We start from the raw sequence: 23,661 nt of genomic DNA, 5'->3' as shown, positions 1-23,661 counted from the left end.
AAAATTTGTAAATTTCAGGGCTGTCTGTGACTCTCTGCATCCCCAGAAATGAAAAACTTATGTTCTCCATATCTCTCTCCTCATTAATTAGAAGAGGAAAAACTGTACTTAGCTTTCCAACACATATGCTATAAACAACTCAGTAAAGTACATAAATGATGCATAGTCTAGGGAAGAAAAATGATTCAGAGGAGATAAATTTACCACTTAATTTGAGGAGGGGGGAGCAGAAAAGGAAAGAAAACAAATAAGAAATCAGGCTGTGTGGGAAGGAAGCCTGCCTCATCTCCTGATGCAGAAAGAAGCAAGAAGAAATCAGTGACACATGCTGTCTGGGAGCTCCGGAGCTCCCGCAGGGAGAAACTCCGGAGAGATGCGCTGGGCACCGCCCGTTACTGCTTCTAGCAATCTTGCATCTCGATCAGCATTCCAAACTGGGGAGAGGGGGACACATGCACAAAACCACACAATTTCATGCGAGTAGATGTCTCTCTACCTCCTGGGATCATGAGGGACAGAGCACTGGCAGAAAGGGACTTTGTGACTTTCCCCGAGATTTTCTTTTTTTCTGTGCTTTCTAATCGCTGGCGAGCCATGTGAGAAGCGGGTTCACTGGGTGGCTTTGAGGAATTATCTGTACTGTCCACACACTCGCTTCGTCCATTTATCTGATCCAAGTGCTCTGAAAAACTGCCAACTGTACAAACAAGAAGGGATAAACACGTTCAGGGAAATCAGATAGGAGAGGTGGAAAGAGGGAAAGAGAGAGAAAGAAGGAAGAACAACCTGGGAAACGTACTCCCATGTGGCTCAACAATCCATATGGCTCCAGGCAAGCATTAAACACACATGACTGCTTTGAGAAAGGTGATGGGGAAGAGAAGGGGATGAAAGACATGTCCATCCAGGTTTCATTCTCCTTGTACCTAAGTCTGCTAATTCTCAATGACTCCACTTAACTACAAGAGTCACTACTTTACAGAATTTCGATTTTAGAACCCTTGTAGTGACAATTCCTCCCCGCTGCTTCCAACCACGGAAGGCTCTGAAGCAAACACCACCTTATGAACACCATGACCACCCACTGTATACTAAAATTATCCTGTGATATTAATGGTCATCGTTAGCAATGCTGTGAATAATGTGGACATGTGGATAATGCTGTTTGGGACAGGTGGACATCATCTCATTTCTTCACGTAGACTTGGGACTGTGTCATCTCCTAGTGTCTTCCTGGACTGCACTAGACTGCACGAGGTTCACGTATGTAACTCACAGGAGAGTGCCTCAAGCATCACCTGTGACTTCTCATGCCCTAAGTCTCCTTGCAAATCTGCCAGGACAACAAAGGACAGTACTCACTGCATTCCACAATGGCTTGCTGCATCTTCCTGGTTTTTTCTCTAGACAGTGTATCATCTCCTGATCTGCCCTGAGGTTACTGGACCAGTGGTAAGATCCTTTCCTGTCTCAGCCAGCCACGCCTTCTTTATTTTTAAGTTTATTAGCCCTTAACAGAAAAGTGGGTTTTTGTTTGTTTGCTTGTTTGTTTTAAAAAAATTAGGACTCCCCTCAGCAGAGGATCACAAGAGAATCACGTGGGAGGATGCAAAAATGGAAAATCAGTGATGTCTGCCTGGGTGACCACACAGACCAAGAATAAATAACGCTTCTGAGCGGAAATAACATGTGGAGTCCCCCAGAGGAAAGGGGAAGAGCCACCCACTTTGGGTTTTTCCTACTCTTTCACAGGCTATCAGTTCTCTTTCTTTCTTTTTGTAATCACTGACAGTTTATCTTTGTCCATCCGGAAAAAGTGATGCTCATCTCATTTTGACTTCTAAATGCTGTTACAAGCCCCCTGTGCTTTAGAAACCATCAACACTATCATCACCTTAAGATACACAATCCATGCAGAGAATTTAATACCATTATAAATGATCCTTTGAAAGACCAACCAGCACATTTTAAAGCCTAGGAAATAGGCTGGATAGGACTTAATTCACAATCCCATTCTGCTGCTGAATCCACTACTCAACTTCACAGCTCAAGTTTGGCCTCTGTGCCTAGGAGGTGACAGAGACCCTACAGGCGGGGTCCTCGCTAAAGGAAGCTTGGGACTTGAGAGAGCACTGTGGGTACAGGAAAAGAGCTGGACCTCCACGTGACACCCATGAGACCCAGGAAGACAATCCTAAACGAAGCATCAGCAGCCTTCCTACTCCTATATTCCAAACTCAACCTCACTTAACTCCATCTACTCAATTCCCCCTAAATCACGAAATCAACAGCTCAAGGACTTGATAAAAACTGCTTCGCGACTCAGACACCTCATTTCCAAAACCTTAGGCTTACTTTGGGCTAAGTTACACACTCTTCTCCTTGCTAATCTGGTAGGATGGGCTCCCTGACAAATGAAAAGCCGAATCTCTTCACAACGAATAATTGGTTGACTCGAGCACTACACCTAAGACTTCGAGACTTTTTACTTTTCACCGATCCAAATGCAACACGATCGTGAAAAAAGAGAAAGAGGTATGAAACTGTACTTCCCTAAATGCCCGAGTGCGAATAGGTACTGTTCTTTTTTAGCATCCCTGCCCCCTTGCCTCTGCCACCTCCTTTCAGAGCAATGGATAGAAGTGTGCGTTTCTGTTCTGCCAATAGTGGATAATGTCACCTTAATGTTCTGTAAATGTCAAGGGTTCTTTCTTTTTGATGGCGGAGCAATATAAAAATCAACAAATTTAATTTTACTACAGTCACGGTTTTCAGATTTCCTAATTACCCTTGGCCGTAAGCAAATCAGTTCATCTCTCTATTCTGTGCAGCCCCCAAGGTCTTTGATTATTTTTAGTGTGTATATGGGGGAGACAGAAAGGTGGTTTGAATCAATTAATCAAAATGCATGGCAGGACCTAAGCAGTTTTTTTTTTTTTTAATTATGAAAGTAATCAATCAACTGCTTAGATACCATTTCCCTCCGACACTGCTGATGGGGACCAGGGCAAAGAGACTAAGTGATCACCAATGACTCACCATATTAAAAAAAAAATTTTAAATAGAGGTGAGTATATTTTATTTAGAGCATAATAAACTAGGAAACAGACACCTTAGTAACGAGAAAAATAAAATACTGAGATACTTCCATTTGATTTATCAAGATGAACTAAACATAATTAAGAATTTTGGACCACTAGGTTGTTTCTACACTACTTCCACATTGCTATTCTCTTGGTTTTAGAAAAAAGGAAGGATAAGGGCAATTATCCTACATGGCAACAGAACTTAGAAGAAGAGAGAGAAAGAAAAAAAAAAACAAACAACCCACATTATTTCCATAGAGGCAAACTTTTCAGTGAGGCTGAAATAAACCTAGCCTGTAAAATGTGTTTCCTTGAAATGATTTTTAAAAAGTTACACTATGAATATTCAGTTAGTTAAAAAATGTTCATAAAAATTCCTGGAATAGTTCAGCATTATCAATATAGCATATCGAAGAGAGCTTAATGATGACATTTATTGCAGCAACCCTAAGCCATATCCATGTTTCATTTTTTTTTTTAAAAGCATACATGAACATTTCTCTGTAGAAGGATATGCTATGCATAAAACTGTTATAAACCAAGTAATATTCTAAGTGCACTTGGCTTGGTCTGAGGGAAATTCAAGTTTGATCACCTAATGAGGACACCTCCATGATTAAAGGCCAGAAAATATCCATGATACATTAAGCCTTTTTAAAAACCTGTGAAGATACTGTCACTCCTGTCAGGAAAGTTACTTTTACACAAAAGTGACATTATAAAGTGCTCTCAAAGAAGAGGCCTAATCCAGGGGCACCTGGGTGGCTCAGTTGATTGAGCGTCGGACTTTACCTCAGGTCATGATCTCATGTCTTGTGGATTCGAGCCCTGTGTTGGGCTCTGTGCTGACAGCTGGGAGCCTGGAGCCTGCTTCAGATTCTGTGTCTCCCTCTCTCTCTCTGACCCTCCCCGGGCTCGTGCTTTTCCTCTCTCTCTCAAAAGAGAAAAAAAAAATTAAAGAAAAAAAAAAAAGAGAGAGAGGCCTAATCCGTTTAACTGCCTCCCAAACAGTGAAAGAGGTCTCAGGAGTTTCTGTACTCCAGTTACCCAGAGACTGGAAAGGTAACACGTCTATAGTGGAGGCGCCTCATATGCACGTAAAATACCAATCTGAATTGTGCTGGTATTTCTCACTCACTCCTCCGCTCAGTCCTGGATGCACAGACAGCATCTGGGAATCTCACAAAATAAACATCGTGCTGCACTCACTAAGAGTCCAGTGTGAAGAGGTAAGTTGTTTGGTACAACATGGCCCCATAACAAAAACCACCTCCTTTGAAGAAACCACCATCCATTTTGACACAGGAAGGAGAGCTGGCCTTACGCTGTACCTTGTGGGTGATTTAAGCCATTTTTGAGGGTAATTCGAGCGTGTCACTATTTGGTACAGTTCCTTACTCCTAACTTTCAGTTAGACACTACACTGTGAGACCTGCTTTTGCATCAACAACAGAGAAAGTGGTCCTTAGTGTGGTTCTGGTTGCTGACAAAGAATCCTACTGAAACCCAGCCATGAAAGCTAAGGCTGGCTCTTGGGTCAAACTGAAACAAGAAGGGTTTACTGTATGGGGACGCAATAAGGAGGGGTCTGAGACACTGGACCTCAGTTTGTAAGAGCAGATCCCCCGAGCCTTTGACGTGGGGCCCTGGATGGAGTCTAGCAGCACAAAACAGCCATTGCCACCACCTGGTTAGGCCAGCCGGGGACTCAGAACACCAGCCACCACTTGTCAACGTGGTGGGTGACGTGTGGACAGCAGGCACCGCACACGGGCGCTTACCTGACAGGGTGGAGCTGCTGATTGTACTGGCGGGAGTGGTGACCTCAGGCTCCTCGTGCAGGTCTCTGGGGCAGGGAGCACCTTCATCTTTTTCTGCCTCTGTTGAAATAGCCAGTTTGGGAAGTGGGCCAGAACTGAGTTTATGTCTGTTGCTTTCAGTATCTGAAGAGTTGGATGTGGATAACTGTTGCCTTAATTAAAAACAAAACAAAGTCATGTATACATACATACTAGGAAATGGTGTTCAAGGAGAATTTTGGAGGAAATTAGGTAAAAACGGAACTTGGATACACCCAACCAACACATGTCTAGCACAGTGGTTCTTACAGTGTGGTCCCTGGGCCAGCAGCAAGAGCATCTCCTGGAACTTATTACAAAGCCTCCATCCCAGATCTAGTGGATCACACACGCTGGAATGGGCCCAGAAACCTGTGTTTTTACAGGGCTTCTGGGACATTCTGATGCACACTCAAGCTTAAGAATCACTGCTCTGGCAGCAACTGCACATGACCCTTCTTAACAGACGTTTCACATACATTTCCGAATATTCCGAACTCCAGCTGAATGTTTCTGTGGATGGCAATGTTGTGCTTTTGGTTTTGTCTCCAGGCTCTTCCTTCTCTTCTCCTGGATTCTGAGTTATTCGGTCTATGCTGCTGAAAACCTGCGAGGTGAAGCAATAGGGTTTATTAATATCTTCTTGAAAGAGTCTGTCAGAAAAAAAAAAAAAAAAAAAACCCAAACCCTGGGAGTAAAGACCAAGAGTATAACTAAAGTTTCAGTTGGGACCATGTATTTAGAAGGTACTTTCCGATACTGTTTACTTGAGTCCTGAGATGTATGGTCAATGTATGTATTTTTTTTTCTTCTTGGAGCAAAAGCTATGAATTCATCACCCTCTTGCCCTGTCTTGTTATGGACTTTGTATCTGCCAACAAAATCCATAGACGCGTTGGGGTTTCTAGGCCGGGGGATCAATGCACACCTTAGATTACTTTTTAACCATGATGTCTATCAGAAAAAGAAAATCACAGAGAGAAACCTTTAATGGCCACCAGTCAGGGGTGGGAAGGAGAAAAATGAATTGGAATTGAGTGCAAACAGAAGAATAAATTACCTGGTTCAAGAAGTGTGTGGGGGGATGCAGTATGTATGTGGTTATGAGTCAGAGGTCTCTGGCTTATAAATCACATATACAGACACGCAGCTTGGCACTGGCATTTCTGAAAGGGATCAGAGCTCAGGCAAGCCTGAGACCTCTGTGGTCCCACAGGAAAGGTGGAAGGGAAAATACAGAGCTGGGAGCCCAGTGCAGGAAGCAATCCTTACCGTGCCATGCAGCCACTCACTGCTCTCATGGGTGGGGTGCCCTTAGATGGCCCATTGGTCTACTAGGGTGAGGACCAGGCTGGCTAACCAACAGAAAACAACAGGAAGGAAATGGAGTCCAGGGCCTGGCTTGGATAGGCCAGAGAACAGGCACTGGGGAAAGCCTGCACTCAGTGTGATCAAAGCTTCAGTGCTGGCTCTGGGTAGGCCGGCCACCACCTCCTCCGGGGAAACCTCACCTCTCCATGGCCTTCCTATAAACAGGGCGGTCAGTGCCAGCCCACATGCAGATGTGCTGTATCTAGGGAGCCACATAGAAAAAGGTATGAACACTTTATCAACCCTATGTGTTATAGAAAAGCTGAACATCATCATGCAAAATGCCATGGCAACAGAAAATGCATAGCTACTGAAAATATCACAAGGGAGGCAGGCAGGGGGCCCTTTAGGTTTGTTTCCATTTTCCTAGGGCTCTTCCAGTCTCAGGACTATCAGGTTTCTTCGTTTTATTTGCCTGTGTGTGTGTGTGTGTGTGTGTGTGTGTGTGTGTGTGTGTTTTAATCTTACCACTATCAGCAAAAAGCATCCATTTCAGACATCAATTTTATTACCTTCTCCCACTTCCAAAATTCGAGCTTGGCTTCCTACAGGTTTTTTCATATAACTTATGTTCTCTGTCATTGGTTACCAGACTTTCTTATTCTGCATCAACTAATCCCCAAGGGTCCTACCTGATGTCAGGGACTCAGACTGCTCCTTTGTGTTGTATTCCATGTGATACTAGGAGGGGGCTATGCACACAATGACCTCAAGCTCAATGTTGTTCATTAAAAGATGAGAGAGGAGAGCCTAGGTGGTTCAGTTGGTTAAGCGTCCAACTCTTGATTTTGGCTCAGATCATGGACTCAGTTTGTGAGATCGAGCCCTGCTGTCAGGCTGTGCACTGTTGGAGGCTGTTTGGGAATCTCTCCCTCTCTCTCTGCCCCTCCCCCGCACATGCTCTTTCTCTGTCAAACCAAATAAACAAACAAACAAACAAAAAGGGTCAGAGAAAGGGGAGGATGCCTCCACAGTCTGGCAATGAACTAAACCTAGTCACACAGGGTGAGGTCAACATATATGGCTCTCGTGTTCTCCATAGATAATACTGTGAGTGCAAGTCTGCGTCTCTAAGAAAAAAGATATCCATTTGTGGAGAGTGAGACAGCCAGGTAGGGACTCTGGATTATCCAGATGGTGGGGTCACTGTTCCTAGGCTAAAAGGAATTTTAAGCACAGGAGAGCCCAAGCACTAAAACACTACAGAGGTGATTTTTACAATCTTGTTCGCCTATTTATTTAGAAATGCCAACTATCTGGCCTGAGGGAGATTCTCCAGAAAGACTCTGTAGGTTTCTGCCATATTTCACTTACTTTTGAAAACCTGTGTGAACAGGAGGAAAACTGCCTTATTTCCACAGTAAAGTCTTCATCATTTGTGTCATCTTCTTCCTCAGTCTCCATGTGATGATATTTCTCTGACCGAGCTGCAGAGAAATGTTTGGTAACAGTTCCAATCACTCAGAATTTCAGCTTTTAATTTAGATATGTTACTAAGAGTTTCTATATCAAAGCATTATGTTTAAGAACTCATAGGCTCGGGGCGCCTGGGTGGCTCAGTTGCTTAAGCATCCGACTTCAGCTCGGGTCATGATCTCACGGTCGGTGAGTTCAAACCCTGCGTCGGGCTCTGTGCTGACAGCTCAGAGTCTGGAGCCTGTTTCGGATTCTGTGTCTCCCTCTCTCTCTGACCCTCCCCTGTTCATGCTCTGTCTCTGTCTCAAAAATAAATAAATGTTAAAAAAAAAAAAAAAAGAACTCGTAGGCTCAAGACTAGAAACTTCTATCACGAGCAGAGATAATTTTCTACAAAGTAAAGGTCAAACAACGTTTTATGTCAGATAATTCACGTACTATCAAAATAACTTGTGTCATCCTCAGATTCCAGTTGGGGAATAAATTCTGCCTTCTGTCTCAGCAAACTGTTCCAGTCTAAAGAACGGAAGAATCGATGCTGTTTGACTTCATAGGCGCCACCTTGGGGTGCAGAGGAGAGGGAAAGAACAGGGAGGAAAATATTAAACTACCCTCACAGCAAAGCTTTTGACAACACCTCCCCCTGCCAACACTTCAAAATCAATAGAGAAACAAATTAAAGAATCATGCAAATCTTACTTTTTCATTCTATAACAACCCCTCCCAACCCAAATTTTCCCATAATTCATCGGAAGACGATTTGATTTTGCTAACAGCAGTTGCCATGGCACAGTTTTCCTTTGTTAATTTTTCTATGACTTCCTCCATTTTTCAAAGGTTAATGATGCGGACATTTAAAATCACATTATGCTGAACCTGGGGATGTGCACACACGGTGGCCCAAAGGAGACTTGCTCATTACAAAAAAAAAAAAAAAAAAAAAGAAAGAAATTCTAACAAGGCACAAAATGTGTTCACAGCAACATTTCCGCCGGAGATAAGATTAATAAAGATGAATTTTTCCTGAATAGTATATAATGGTTTCCATTCAGTTTTATTGGATTGCTCATTAACATAGGTAGGACTTCGATTCTGTGGATCACAGATTCTTAGGTAAGAAACTGGCAAGCCTGTTTCATAGATTTATAAAGCATGTGATGAAAATCAGGTACCATTCCTAAGTTTTAGGCTTTTTTTTTTTTTTTTTTTGCCAATCAGCATAGTTATTTAGTTCATGATTTTATTTTTTTTAAAGTTTATTCATTTGTTTTGCGAGAGAGTGAGTGCGTGCACGAGTAGGGGAGGGGCAGAGAGAGAATCCCAAGCAGGCTCTGTACACTCAGTGCGGAACTTGACATGGGGCTCAGACTCATGAACCATGAGATCATAACCTGAGCCAAAGTCAAGAGTCAGACGCTTAACCGAATAAGCCACCCAGGCGCCCCTAATTTAGTTCATGATTTTATTGAGGGTTTGAAAGGGCAGGCCCCATCAAAATACATCATGCCCCAGGTAAAGGGAAACAGGTACACAGGTTAGACAATCAAAGTGTGAGAATCAGGCCTCTGCCCTTCCACACACACACACACACACACACACACACACTGTCGAGGAGGGAGGTAAGGAAGAATCAGTCCCCAAAAAATACCACGAAGGAGTATTTCTCACAAGACTAACACAGGCTCTCATCACCTCCCTGCCAGGAGATGCCCTGTAGGTGTGACATAAATGCCTTTCTTGTGAAGTTGTCACCATGCTTCCCACTCTGTCCTCAGTGTGGTACCAAAAAACAAAACAAAACAAAACAAAACAAAACACCAGGATGAGAAATGCAAACTGAAGGAGAAAAGGACCTGAGTGTTGGGGTGGGGGACCTGTCTGTGTGGCCCAGAGATGTGGCTCTGCCGGTCAGGTTACTGCAGCACAGGGTGCAGACTGGAGCCCCAAACCCAGCCAGGGCAAGAGCAAAGTGGGAAAGTCACCCCCAAAAAGGAAGAACAGATTCTTCTTTACTAAGCATTTGATTGGAATCTTTATCCAGGATGCTACATAGGCATTCTCTGTGTTTCTGGCACACAGTGGAGTCTGATGTTGACCACAACAGCAATAGGAGTGGCAGCGGGCAGAGGAGGGCTGACTTGGACAAGTACTGCCCGAGACGCTAGAAGCATCCAGATCTCTTCAATTAAATCACTGAAAGCAACCCCACAAAGCAGGCATTGCATCAATTCCATGCTTGGATGGGGAAAGGGAAAGAAAGAGCACTGATCGTATCTGGAGCTCCTGTTACATATTACGTTAATGTACTTGGTGTCTTCATGAACATACTGAATTTCAGTCCTCGCCATAATCTTGTGAGGTACATAGCATGCCCATCTTCCTAGATTAGGAAATTGTGACCCAAGTGAAGAAGAAACCACTCAAGACCTCCCAGCTGGTACACGGGTGGAAGTCCGTCGCATCTGAGCAGCTGTAAAGTCTGACAAACCAGGCTGCCATTCAGTACTTCACGAGTTCAAAAGTCTAGTTGGAGGACAAGTTTCCCAACTGCAAGTTATCCCTTGCCCTAATGTTCTCCCTTGAGGTTCTCTCTCCTTTCATGGAAGTTTCTTAAACATCCATTATGTTCTTCACACTCTTTTTCTCAGCCTCTCTAGTCTCTCGGGCAAATGTGAATTCGCACATTTTCACGGTGCATTATTTTGCCCGCTAAATATGCATTAAATCCAAAATGCTGTCATTGGAAGCAGCATGGCAGGCCTGCAGGATTCTCAGCCTCATTCTCTGGACCCTACGGGATCTGTCACATGGGACCTGTCTGTTTGGCACGTACTTCTCGACAATAGCAAGAGCTGGGTCAGGGCCTTTTAAATGTCTCTTTTGAGCTTCTGCTAGGAGATTCGCTTCTCAAATTGTCAAACCCCGAAAAGAACCCAAGTAGCAGTAGCAGGGAGAAAAATGAGCAGAGAGGTAACGCACAGCGTTATCACATATAAACATGGATGCGTGGACCATCACCATAACCCTGTTTTGTCAAATCCAGCCCAGTCAAGTTCCCAAGTATTCTCAGAGGAGGGCAGCAGGCAGAAGACTCCGTGAGGACACTCTCCAAGCCGACCCAAGAACACAGAAGATAAGTGGGCTCTTTGGAAGGGATGTGCCGATTCTAACGTCATCTTTAGACGTTATCTCAGGCCAACGCTTCCCCGGGACAGCTGACGAGCACACGTAAACAGATATTTGCGGTGTTGCAGGCTGTCTGAAAATGCCGCCGCTTCTCCTATTTGGCTCGAGCGGAAATCACGCCTCAGAACTCTGCCCTGCACGGGGCCTTGACACCCATTCTTTGACACCTACTTACATCCCTGGAGCCAGAAAGCAAATATGACTGCAGGTCACAGAGGGCAGGGAGCAACGAGTTTGCTAGTTACTCCAGACAAAGGAAAATGAAACAGAGGGGAGGGAAGAAATATAAAGTACTCTGTTCAAAGAGTTCAATCAGCTCAAAGACAGGGGCACCACCGCCATTTCTGTATCTTGTATGTCCAAAGGGGGAAAGTGTGAGATTATACGGGCAGAACATTAAAATGGTAATACCAGGGCCAGCAGTGTCACACCTGGTTTTAAGAGCCACGGTGGATGATCTTTTATCCTCATGAAAAGGCGGGTACTTCTCTAAGCTCCATTTTACAGATGGGGAAATGAGGCACAGAAAGGGAAACATCCTGCCCACAGTCACACAGCAGAGATTTAAATGCACACAATCTGACCGTGGAGTTTGTGCCCTTAACTTCCGTTTGCATTGTCTTTCCTACTCGAAGGCCCACTCATCTACTGCAAAAGGCAAAAATGTACATGGTCCTCCAGTAAGAGGCTCAACTCAAAGAAGTCTTCCCAAGTGAGCCTGCAGTTTGAATCTTGTTTAATTCTCTAATGCAGACCATGAGAGATGTTTCTGCAAAAAGCCGAATAGTAAATACTTTAGGCTTTGTGGGCAGGTTTGATGAGTCAACTCTGGTACTCTACCATGAAGGTAGCCATAAACAATGCACGTGAATGGCAATGCTGTGTTTCAATCAAACTTTATTTCCAAAACAAAAATACGGCCCACGGGCTTCAATGCATTACCACAAACTCTAGTAGCAGAGCATATTTAAGCAAGAATGGAGCCCTCCAACTGGGGAAGCTGTGGGCAAAAATGGGGAATAATAGAAGATACGTATTTGGAGCTGCTGCAAATTATTTTTTGCCTTGGGAAAATTGAGGGAGAGAATGATTTCTTCAGTATTTTCTGATATTTCTATTACAATGAGGTAGAATGAAACAGTTCAGAGTAAAAAACCCATCAAGACAAAAATTTTCACAGGTGAAAATTATGGGAATGGTCTACTGTGTTTTGTACTTATATTTAATATTTAGTCCCATCTAGATAAATTTACATACTAGGGCAGGTTGGGACTCTATACTGGGATCACTGTCCATTCAGAATATTAGAAAAGGAAAATGAGTGGCAGAAACATAACTTGTATGGGGAACAGCTGGGAAAAAATAATCGGCAAGAAACAAATCTATTATCTCCTTAATCTTGAAAGCCAATAGTTTTAATCCTCTTTCTTGGGCTATGGTATGATCACCATGATGAGACAGCATGGTTCAAACCTCTGACACTCATTTCCAGAAACTAATTAGTTCAAGGACTGATAACCCATTTTAAAGCCTATAGACGGAACGTGCTGGGTCAAATCCTTCTAGGAATATATGTGTTACAAAAAAAAGCTGTACATCTCGAATCATCTATTTTAAATTATTTAAGATGCATGCTTTTCAGGACAGAAGAGTTACATGCGCCTTTGAGGTTTTCTTCCAGACAATTTTATTTATTGAAACAAATAACTTTTGCTTTGCAAAAAAACCCCAAAAAACCAAAAGACAACGAGAAAAAAAATCAAAGACACACAACCACCAACCTTCCTAGCATACATATTGCTCTGAACCAGAAAAAAAAAAAAAACCCAAAATATGATTGTTATAATGTGTTGTAGTCATGTCCTACATCAACCAACAGATGTTTCCTAGGCAAAACAAAAACAAAAACAAAAACAAAACAAAAACAAAACACAAACAAGAACCTCTTAATGTTGCACAAAGACATTATTTCTTGCATATTAGCAAAATTAAAACATATGTGCTCTAACCTGTTCCCAGTCTCTCCAGGGGATTCTGCCTAAGAAGCAAGGTAATCAGATCCTGGGCATCGGGGGGTGGTGCCTCATCCTTTTCCGGCCAGTTGATCTCATCTAGAAAGGAGACACAGAGCTTACAATGTCATTGTTCAAATGGCAGTCCGGGTACCTACAGCCTGGATGTGGCCTGGGAGTTTGTGAGAAAGACAGAATTTCAGGCCCCATCCCAGACTGAATCAGAATCTGCATTTTGGCAGGGATGTCAGTTGGGCATAAGCAAGTTTGAGACGTACTGTTTCATGAGATATAAAGCAGTACAGCTGTCAACAAGGCAGGGAGAGAATATTTCAACACGCAGCACCTTCCATTTCCTTTTTTGATTCTTTGTATCTTTTTTTCTGTGCGGCAGAACTGGCTCACCACAAATTGTTCCTTCTAGTCACTAAGAGGACTTAAGATGAGGGAAACTCTAAACACCTCTGTTTCAGGTGATTGCTTGTACAGGGAATCAAGACAGTAAGATTTTTCTCTCCTACTGTCCTTTAAATGAGAATTTGGCCACAGCCATAGAGTTCTTCAGCTTCAGCATGAGTTAATTTTGCAAAAATAACTATGTCTAGAGACAAATGAAAGGCCAAAGTGTTAAGCTTGAAGACAAAGAAATCCAAAGTAATCATAGTAATGGAAGTATTCAAAATCTGCCATAAATATGAGAACATGTTCTACATTCCACAGGAGTTTGCCTGAAGATAAGGTGTGTGTGCTTGTGTGTATGGAAATGCAATAAAAACATGAGTTATTTCTGTGTGTGCCTGCCTCCAGCTTCCTCTGCTGCAGTTTAAATCTGATTTGGAAAATAAAACATGAATATGCATCTGAGCCGTAAGGCATCGAGAACAAAGCCAGCATTTGCTGCTTGTGTTAATTAAACAGTTGATTCCTCCTGCCATTCAGGCCTTGGTATATCAGCAAACAGCCTAGTTATAAATCCATAAACAGCTCAGATATTGTAGAAAAGGGTTATACACTGCAGGCAACACACAAATCTACTTTGTTAAAGTTTACAAATATGCCTGGCTTGCAAAGTCAATGATAGAGAATAACGCTGTGATTAAGGGACTCCTCGTACCGACTCGCATTTTCCCTCTTTCCACTGTTGGGCCCTGTAGCACAGTCCAGACGGTATCCGAGTGGGTGATGGAGGTGTCGGTGATGACTGATAAAACTCTGAGGAGGAGAGGCCTTTTTGATATGCTTCGGGGAAATTTATAAAAACAGCAGGTAGGGTACTAATAGGGCCTATTTAATTATCATTTGGTTTTGCCACAAGCCGCGTAACAATAGCGAGGGTCAGCGTGCAGGTTAAGATCTAAAGGTTATTCAATTTTAAATGAAAGATGAACAGCTGTTACAGAAATAACATTACACCATAACAACCACCAATGAAATCATTAACAGTCTGTGAATTAAATTTGCTTCCTTCCCATCCTCATTATTTATTATGTGGTAGACATTTGTTTTAGGGTTTATTACATTTTTGTTAATTTCTTCACTGTGCCATTAGCTATTTTCCCCCCATTTATGTAAATGTGACCCACATTAACCTTTTCTTCCCTGGTGCCACGTTCCTATGATGGAAAGGAAGACTGGACGGCAAGGAAATAATTTGCAAATCCCACGTGAATTTCTTTTGCAGAAAAAGCACACCATAAAAATCGGTTACACCGCCAGCGCCGTGCCAGATTCCATGTTAACGAAACTTCCTCAGATCAATTTTCAACACAAATTGATCTCCTGAGATTTGTCAGTCAGTTATGGGCTATGATGAGTGAGTTCTTTTAATGTGTTGGCTAAACTGTTTGGTAAAGGTTGACATTTTAGTAGTGAAGACGGCAGTACTCCGCAGGATTACGTTAAAGAGCTGCTTTCCAACAGTCGCTTGAAGATACTTACCACTGATGACTTGTCCAAACAGCTCTTCTGGAGTGTCCCCAAAGAATGGCACGCATCCAACCAGAAATTCATAGAGGATAATCCCCATGGCCCACCAGTCCACTGGCTTCCCATAGCCCTGCCTCAAAATCACTTCTGGTGCAATGTATTCAGGCGTGCCACAGACCTAAAAGATGATTGCAATATTAGAATAATTGGAATATTAGACATGAATCCAAATGAACACGATGGCTAAACACCAATTAGGTTGCCCAGAGTGCACCTGCTCAACCACATGGGCAGAGAACTTAAGAACAGCAATTATTAAGTCAGCATCCATAACCCCAAAGGCAATGAAATATTTAAACAGCAAAAAAGGGAAATTTAAATGCCGCTTTAATGTTAAACTATGCATGACGTGCAATTTCAAATTGAGGGTCTGACCCTGTTTGGTGGTTCTACTTATTCCACAATATTAAAAACATTTTTAACGCTTAAAAGAATGATGCATTCTTCATCTGTTGCCACCAGAGATAGTTTTAGTATTTGTATGACCAAAATATATTCACATCCTGGTTACTTTATCAAAGCCTGACAGTTGAGATGTGTTTACCTTAAGTAACTTTACAATGAACAGATTGTGGGCACATGGTAATGAGGCATGCTTAAAGGGAAATGGGCCATGGCTGGGATTTTAGCACCCGGGATTGTACAATGCATCATGAGTTTCATGAGTACTCTACTGAGACTCCTGAATTCCTTACAAAAACAGTTTTCCATTTGTCTCTCTCACATTCTCACTTGTGCGCAATTACATCGTTCGTCTTGCTAATAGACCATAATGCTGGGGGAGGAATGGGGAGGAACGGACAGTTCAGAGAGGCCCAGGGAGAAAAATGGAGGCAATTTGCACTTTATTAAACGTAAGGCTTATACAGACATCTAGACGCCCAGCACTAATGTGAAGCTGGCTTATACAAGTTGATTTGGAATGTCGCTGGCAATATCGTACTTTGTATTTCCCTCTAGAACTGGGCTGTGTGCAAGCTTACCTGTTTGTCCAGGAACTCTCGAGCATCCTTCTCGATATGACCTTCATAAAGATTGGTAGTCATGCTCATTAGTCCGACCTTGGATAATCCAAAATCTGTCAGCTTTATGTGCCCCATGGAGGTGACCAACAAACTATGAAGCAGAAGGACACATATTTGCTTTTAAGTTCTTTTCTTTTTTTAGCTTTCTCCTTCCCCTATCAATTCCTAAGTCTATTTAGTGTAGAGGTATCAATCTCAATATAGAACCCAGCCCGGGAAGAGATGAAATCACAAGAACATATTACATAGGGGTATCTGGCTCATGAGTGTAATTCACAAGGGAGGGCCAGACACTGGGTCCAGCTAATCTTTGTTGGGAGTGGCCACATACAGTTTCATTTATAGGTCTGAACTCTTAGAAAAATTCTAGTGTGGGACTCTGACATCTATTTTCAGCATAATAAAACAATAAAGGATTGATTACCAATAATCCCACGTCAATCTGTCCAAGGTTTAAGTGAGACATAAGATAAAGAACTTGGACAGAAAAACGTACTATTGTGTAAGATTTCAACTTATGGCTCGAATTTAAATTTCTACTTATTAAGCACAAAATGTAAATTTCTTATGTATGCAAAGGATTCACATTTGACAGCTTTATGAATTTAAATTAAAAAAAATTTAATTTTAAGGGGAAAAACCAAAATTTTAATTAATTTAAAAAATTAAAGAAATAGAGGAAGTGTAAAGAGAAAGAATATCTACCGGAAAGAAATATTCCAAAGTTCTAATAGTTGTCTTTGGTAATGTCATGAATGAATTTTTAAATTTTATTTTATTAAAAAAATTGTTTTTATTTGTCTTGAGAGAGACACAGAGAGAGTGTGAACACAAATGGGATAGGGGCAGAGAGAGAGGGAGAGAGAATTCCAAGCAGGCTCTGCACTGTCAGCACAAAGTCCGACATGGGGCTTGAACCCATGAACCGTGAGATCATGACCTGTGCCAAGATCAAGAGTCAGACGCTTAACCTACTGAGCCACCCAGGCGCTCCATGAATGAATTTTTAAAAATCTTTTTCTGTGCTTCCAAATTTTCTGGAATGAGCATGAGTTAATTTTCTATAGTTCTCAGCACACTTAGAATCTTTTTTTTAAGTTTTTTTTCTTCTTCAATGTTTATTTATTTTTGGGACAGAGAGAGACAGAGCATGAACGGGGGAGGGGCAGAGAGAGAGGGAGACACAGAATCGGAAACAGGCTCCAGGCTCTGAGCCATCAGCCCAGAGCCTGACGCGGGGCTCGAACTCCCGGACCGCGAGATCGTGACCTGGCTGAAGTCGGACGCTTAACCGACTGCGCCACCCAGGCGCCCCAGAATCTTTACATAGTACACGTAATGCTTAGAGAGCTGTCTGAAATTAGTGGAGAAAGCATAAAAAATTTAATAAATGGTGTCAAGATGAATAATAGTCATTTGGGGGAAAAAGTCTATGTGTATCTCAAATCAGACACTAAAATGAACGTCACATAGGTTTAAAACTTTTACATTAAATGGTGAGATAGTATATAATATCAAATATATCATTTTGGAGTATGGAAGGGTTATCTAAGTATATAATACCAAATGCAAAAACCATCCAGAAAGCAACTAGTAGCATTCTATGATTCAAAACTTAACATAATAAAAAACAAACTTTTAAAAATTTAATTAACCCTGGCTTTATCATCATCTTTTTCTTTTGTTCCTTAGAAGCTATTATTATAAGCCCCAGAACCTTTAAAGTACTATATAAACATTACCATATATACTGCCAAAATAAGTCATATGGGACCATTACAGGACAATTTTAAAATGCGCAAAGCAGCATTAAAAGAAAACATTTTTATAGACATTAGAAAACTTTCTGCATGGTGTGAAAATAAAGATCTGTTTCCTCAGTGTGCATACTTGTCTGGTTTCAAATCCCTGTGTACAATTCCATAATTATGTAGATATTCCAAGGCCAAGACTGTCTCCGCAAAGTACATCCTTGCCATGTCAACAGGGAGAGGACCCATATTCTTCATCAAGGTAGCACAGTCGCCTCCTATAAAACACAGACACAAGACTTAGCAGGTATAGTACCAGCCAGGATTGAAGATGACCATCAATGCAGATTATAAAATAGCATCTACCCACAGACACAGTATACCAAGTTCCTAAGTGGGGACTGTGCAGAGTATTCCCATTTTTAACTAAGATGTGGTGTGGATAAAAAACATAAACATAAGCATAAACATAAGCATAAACATAAACGTATATATATATATATTTTTAAGGCAGCAGTTCTCCTAAGAGCAGATCTGGCTTCAAAGTGGAAATGAAATTTGAAGAACAAAATACACCAGTATAAAGCATGGGTTCTGGAATTAGGCTCCTGGAGTTCAAATCCTGGCTCCGTTACGGGTGGAGAGATCTTAGGGAAGCTAGTCCTGGCACCCTTCTCTAATATCATGACAGTAAGACTGTCATCCCTTGTAAGATTATTAAGTAGATTACACGAGGTGATATATGCAACGAATTGAGGACATTACCAACACTTATTAAATGTGTGATAAATGTTAGTTATCATAACCACAACGAAGGTTAGTAAGGCCAAGTGCTGGTGTGTGTGGGGGTGGGGGAAACAGGTGGAAATCAGGCACGCTACGCTTTTGTCTTGTGTCTACTAGTAAAGTATCTAGTAAGTCTCCCACCTCTTGGGTTTCAGTTCACTCATCCGCAAAATGAAAAGGTCGAACTAGATGATATTTAATGTTTCTTAGAATTTTATAGTTTAGGGATTCTGCTCAAACAATTACAAGAGCTTAAATTAGATGCTTTTGAAGATTGTTTTGGCCTTTCCTCATCTCTGCCTTTTATTAACTTTGTTTATCTCAATAAGCCATGGCCAAACATGCAGAAATTGAATGTAAAACTGATGGAAAGAAGAACATTTAAAAAGTAAACCATAAATGTCAAAAAAAAGGAGCGCTAGATTTTCTTGACTTGTATCTCCTTTTCCCCTAAACTCATTTTTTTTTTCCAACGTTTTTTTTTTATTTATTTTTGGGACAGAGAGAGACAGAGCATGAACGGGGGAGGGGCAGAGAGAGAGGGAGACACAGAATCGGAAACAGGCTCCAGGCTCCGAGCCATCAGCCCAGAGCCTGATGCGGGGCTCGAACTCACGGACCGCGAGATCGTGACCTGGCTGAAGTCGGATGCTTAACCGACTGCGCCACCCAGGCGCCCCATCATTTTTAATTTCATACCGTAGACCACAAAGAATGCATTTTTAATTCATTAAGAAACTCAGTGTCACAAATGATTTTATGTTATGTAATGAAAGTAGGTAGGAAAAATTCCATCACCTATATCCTAACTGTAATGACCAAGTGAGAGGAGGTAGTTAGGATTAAAAGCTATTAAAAAAGCAAAACCACCGTTTTCCAAAAAGCACTAATTTTCCCTTTGTTATAGTAGAGCAGGCACTTTACAAGCAATTATCAGAAGATAATAACTGGGAAGACAGCCATCTCAGTGCCTGGCTTCAGTTCCTAGGTGGATACAACCATTGGGTAGCACAACAGGGAAAGCCTCAGCTGCACAAAGGAGCAAGCAGCTTCTGGATACAGGGGTCACGTTCTGTGTGTCAGAGGCTGATGTACCTTCCACATATTCCATGACCATGCAAAGGTGGCGCCTTGTTTCAAAGGAGCAGTACATGCTGACAACAAAGGGATTCTCTGCAAAGGTCAGGATATCCCGTTCCACAAAGGCCTGCTGGATCTGGTTTCGGAGGATGAGGTTCTGTTTATTGATCTTCTTCATAGCAAACCTCTGCCGGGATTCCTTATGCCGAACAAAGTAGACTGCCCTGAAAAGGAGCATAAGAGTTGGAGTTCACAGGAGGTGAGGATGCTTCTGGGTACAGGAAACCACGTGATCGTCAACATTTTTTTACATTCACAAGGAAGTTGGAATTCAGCTCACACAAGCTATCCTAGCAGCTACATACATTCCATTCCAAGGCAAAAGCTTACAGCTAGGTTTATTTATTTCTTAATCTTTCAACAAAGGTAATCGGCTGTACATAAGGCACCAAATTCGTCTTCATGGCAAGAATGGAAATGGACAGTTTCCAGAGTGAGCTATTTCCCAATAGGTAGGTGATGTTTTCAGTTTTTCTACAAACAAAATTCAGTATTTAAGTCAGAACAGGAAAAGAATTAACAAAAGTACACACATACCATGACCTACATCTTTTTTGGCATTAGATATATGTCACTGACTATATGACTAAAACAATAATTTTCTATATGATACCAATGATATCTGAGAAAAGGACCAAAGCTTCTTAGGGTAGGTGGCTTCCAGTTTGAAGGTAATTTACTCCCCATGACATTTCCAGATAAATGATAAGTGTGTACTAGGTCATAAAGAGGCTGTCCTACAATGAAGAGACCTCTGCATGATTTACACCTATGCTTGTTTTAACAGAAAATTCCTCTCCCAACATAAAAGGGGACCAATAATACACTGCATTTCCTTTCCATCCAACCCATGGCCAAGGTGACAGCCAACTTTACTGTAAAATGATGTTGCGCCGAATTTCTGGTGCAAGACTCACTCAAACACTCTAAAGAACCAATTCTGGCTGGGGAAAGACAATGGACTCCCTGAACCTTGATGTGGAACAAACAAGTAAAAAGAGAGGAGGAGGCTTAAAACCTCACCTGGAAATGATGAGCAACAAGGAAAATGTCTTCGATCAGCTCATTTTCTCTTAAGTTACTCCTCACTTGTCATTATTGTGGGAGAATAGATTTGAACTGTTAGGAAATGCTCAAATAAGTAATAATTTACCCAAACAGCAATCATTCGCAGTAAAGTATTCCAACGTTTGCCTCCTCAAATGAGGGATTATTCTGAGATGCCTATCCCACTATTTTCATTGTTGCTAAAAAGAGAATGTAAGGGCAACTAGAACACCCTAACTCCCTGCTGAACCAAGATGTCAGGGTAATCCACTTCTGTAAATCTTAGTATATTCAATCTCAGTTTAACTGGTATTCACGCATTTCGCTCAAGTGTGCAACTAGCAAATCGCTTTTCTGTCAAGTATGTGTACGTGTATCTTTGTCTTATTGTATCCATCTTTCTCCTTCACTTGCAAAATCACACATCATTTTGTCTCTGTTCAATTTTTTTTTTCTTTACTTTTTTTTCCCCCCTCATTATTTCTTTGGTCTTCTCTTCCTTCCTTCACCATATACAGAAAATCTCTTTTATCCACACGTTAGGTAACAAACCCAAGGAACAATCTAGTGCTGTTATTCCCGCTGTATAACAAACTGACAAGGGAGCTGGGCAGCTAACACCTTCCACAGGGGCCAAGGGTCTTCTTCAGAACGCCAAATGCTGGGGCTCCCATCAGCTGGGTTTATCTCCACACCTGTTTTTCTGGTGAGGCCTCATATCAAGATTAACTAATTTCAACAAATACTTAAACTGATGAAACATGAGTGTGAAAAGGAAAAGCTTTGTTGTTCATTAAAAAACACACACACACAAGTGGGATGCTTTGGAAAGTACTGATAAATGTGTTAAACGTGAGTTACCAAATAAAATTCCTATTTTAGTACGGGTGAGAAGGTTTTCTAAAGTTGACAAAATAATACAAATCTAGATTCCTACATTCAGATTGCTTCAAGTTCTTACGTTACCTTTAAAAGCAGTGAAAAGTGGAAAACAAAAATGATGTATTACAAGTGTGGCTTATATAGGCTATCTTAAAAAGGCCTTATATCAAAAGACTAGTAGGCATGTCTGGGTGGCTCAGTTGGTTGAGTGTTCAACTCTGGATTTTAGCTCAGGTCATGCTCCCCGGGCCATGGGATCGAGCCCTGTGTTGGGCTCCACATTGAGTGTAGAGCTTAAGATTCTCTCTCTCTCTCTCTGTCTCTCTCTCTTGGGGCTCAGTGGATTAAGTGTCCAACTTTGGCTCAGGTCATGATCTCACAGTTCCTGAGTTTGAACTCTGCTGATAGCTTGGAACCTGGGTCCTGCTTTGGATTCTGTGTCTCCCTCTCCCTCTTCCCTGCTTATGCACTCTCTCTCTCTCTCAAAACTAAGTAAACATTTTTAAAAAAAGAGAGATTCTCTCTCCCTCTGCCCCTCCCACTTGTGTACACACAATCTAAAATTAAAAAAAAAAAGACTAGTTAATTTACACATATTGAGATTACATTAAATTAAAATGTTTACAGAGTGCATCTTTTTAATTTTTTAGTGTTTATTTATTTTTGAGACAGAGAGAGAGAGGCATGAGTGGAGGAGGGGTAGAGAGAGAAGGAGACACAGAATCCGAAGCAGGCTCCAGGCTCTTGTCAGCACAGAGCCCGATGTGGGGCTCAAACTCATGAACCATGAGATCATGACCTAAGCTGAAGTCGGACGCCTAACCAACTGAGCCAGCCAGGTTCCCCTACAGTATGCATCTTTTTAAAATGATTTCCTACTCTGACTGACTTCTAAATTAACTAACCAACGACTCATTCTTTCTAGGTCAGACTAAAGGCTTTTACAGTATTTTTCTTTTCCCAATACTGATTGGATAAAATCAAGATCCTCCTCGCCCTCCCCAAACCTTGAGCTTCTCGTAGAGAAAAGCTGGAAGGAGGACAAACAGATACTGAATCAGATATAACGGAGCACAGAAAATAACCTGGTTTCCTTAAAAATAGAAGACAAGCAATGGTGAACACATATTGTCATGAAGAGGAATTTTTGCAACAGAATTTACTTTTTAAAATGAAAATTAGAATATGAAATGTTGAAACAAATAGTATGTTTAGATAAGCACTTGCCTATGACTGACAGTCAAGTGGAAGACAGATTACTTTCCCTTTCTTCTTCAAGTATTTACTATTGAGTAGCTATAGTGCTGAGGGTCCTCAGACAAGATACTATGAACTTCACTTTAGACTGTCACATAGCTGACATTAAATTTTTAATCAATCATCACCATTTCTTCCATAAACAACTGCTCAGCAGTATGTTTATGAACAGCAGAAAGTGGAGAAGGAAGAACAGAACTGTCTAAGACTTAATGAAAGAACAAAGTAGCAAGATGCCTCAGGTCTAATTCGACCAGCATCCAGACCAGGTTTCTCAGTGGTCTGATGTGAAAAAGGACTCATATCTTTATTCTCAGATTTGCAATTTGTAAAACTTGATCTTTTTGCTTTCCCTTGCTATGATGTACTTAAAACAATCAGTTAATCCCTAGGGGAATTTACCTAAATCAACTGAAATTAATCCTATAGGTAGCTTGAGACATCACTGCCTCAGGACACACATATCTTGATCAAGTTGCAAAAGTCAACTAGGCTTCTTAATGAGAATTTGCTATAGCTGGATTTCTGCTTCTCTTACTCAGTTTTTATAATACCATACTGCTTTAGGACTATTACTCTTAATGCTGAAATCTATAAATCTCTTTGTTTAGTAATAACTGTTGTCTCTCATATACCTTTCCTCCTTTCCTGTAAGTTCATAGTCCAGATCTACTTGAGTCAGTGGAGAGGAGAGACAGAGACTGAAAGAGACAAACAGCAGCCAGCTGACAGAAAGCTAATGCCGCTAAGCACAGGTGTAAACCAGCCAAATTCTAACACTGGACTGAACTAATTCAGCCCCACATTTCCTCGCTTTCTTTGAAAAGGCTGCTTCTGGGTCTCTTTTCCTACACCGACCTGCTTTTAAAGCAAGAAAA

The 23,661-nt window shown here is 41.5% G+C and overlaps 1 protein-coding gene across 15 annotated transcripts in view; it reads right to left on the bottom strand.

Moving 5' to 3' along the window:
• The window catches only part of MAST4 (microtubule associated serine/threonine kinase family member 4), a 567,241-nt gene that overhangs the window by 20,616 nt on the left and 522,964 nt on the right, over positions 1–23,661 (bottom strand). For 11 of the 15 annotated variants that reach the window (XM_043591561.1, XM_043591535.1, XM_043591545.1 and 8 more), the window contains 10 exons: positions 19,553–19,761; positions 17,811–17,949; positions 15,879–16,011; positions 14,848–15,013; positions 12,907–13,008; positions 8,150–8,272; positions 7,610–7,722; positions 5,404–5,531; positions 4,868–5,058; positions 497–697 (listed from right to left, as the gene is read on the bottom strand). In XM_043591561.1, coding sequence (XP_043447496.1) covers positions 497–697; positions 4,868–5,058; positions 5,404–5,531; positions 7,610–7,722; positions 8,150–8,272; positions 12,907–13,008; positions 14,848–15,013; positions 15,879–16,011; positions 17,811–17,949; positions 19,553–19,761 — 1,505 coding nt within the window. The remainder of the gene's footprint in view (positions 1–496; positions 698–4,867; positions 5,059–5,403; positions 5,532–7,609; positions 7,723–8,149; positions 8,273–12,906; positions 13,009–14,847; positions 15,014–15,878; positions 16,012–17,810; positions 17,950–19,552; positions 19,762–23,661) is intronic. The other 4 variants (XM_043591586.1, XM_043591569.1, XM_043591578.1 and 1 more) reach the window with 1 other exon arrangement.

This window comes from Prionailurus bengalensis, chromosome A1, assembly GCF_016509475.1.
Source record: "Prionailurus bengalensis isolate Pbe53 chromosome A1, Fcat_Pben_1.1_paternal_pri, whole genome shotgun sequence".
Classification (NCBI taxonomy): Eukaryota; Metazoa; Chordata; class Mammalia; order Carnivora; family Felidae; genus Prionailurus; species Prionailurus bengalensis.
The sequence above is the reverse complement of the archived record's forward strand: the minus strand, read 5'-3'. Positions and strand labels throughout refer to the sequence as shown.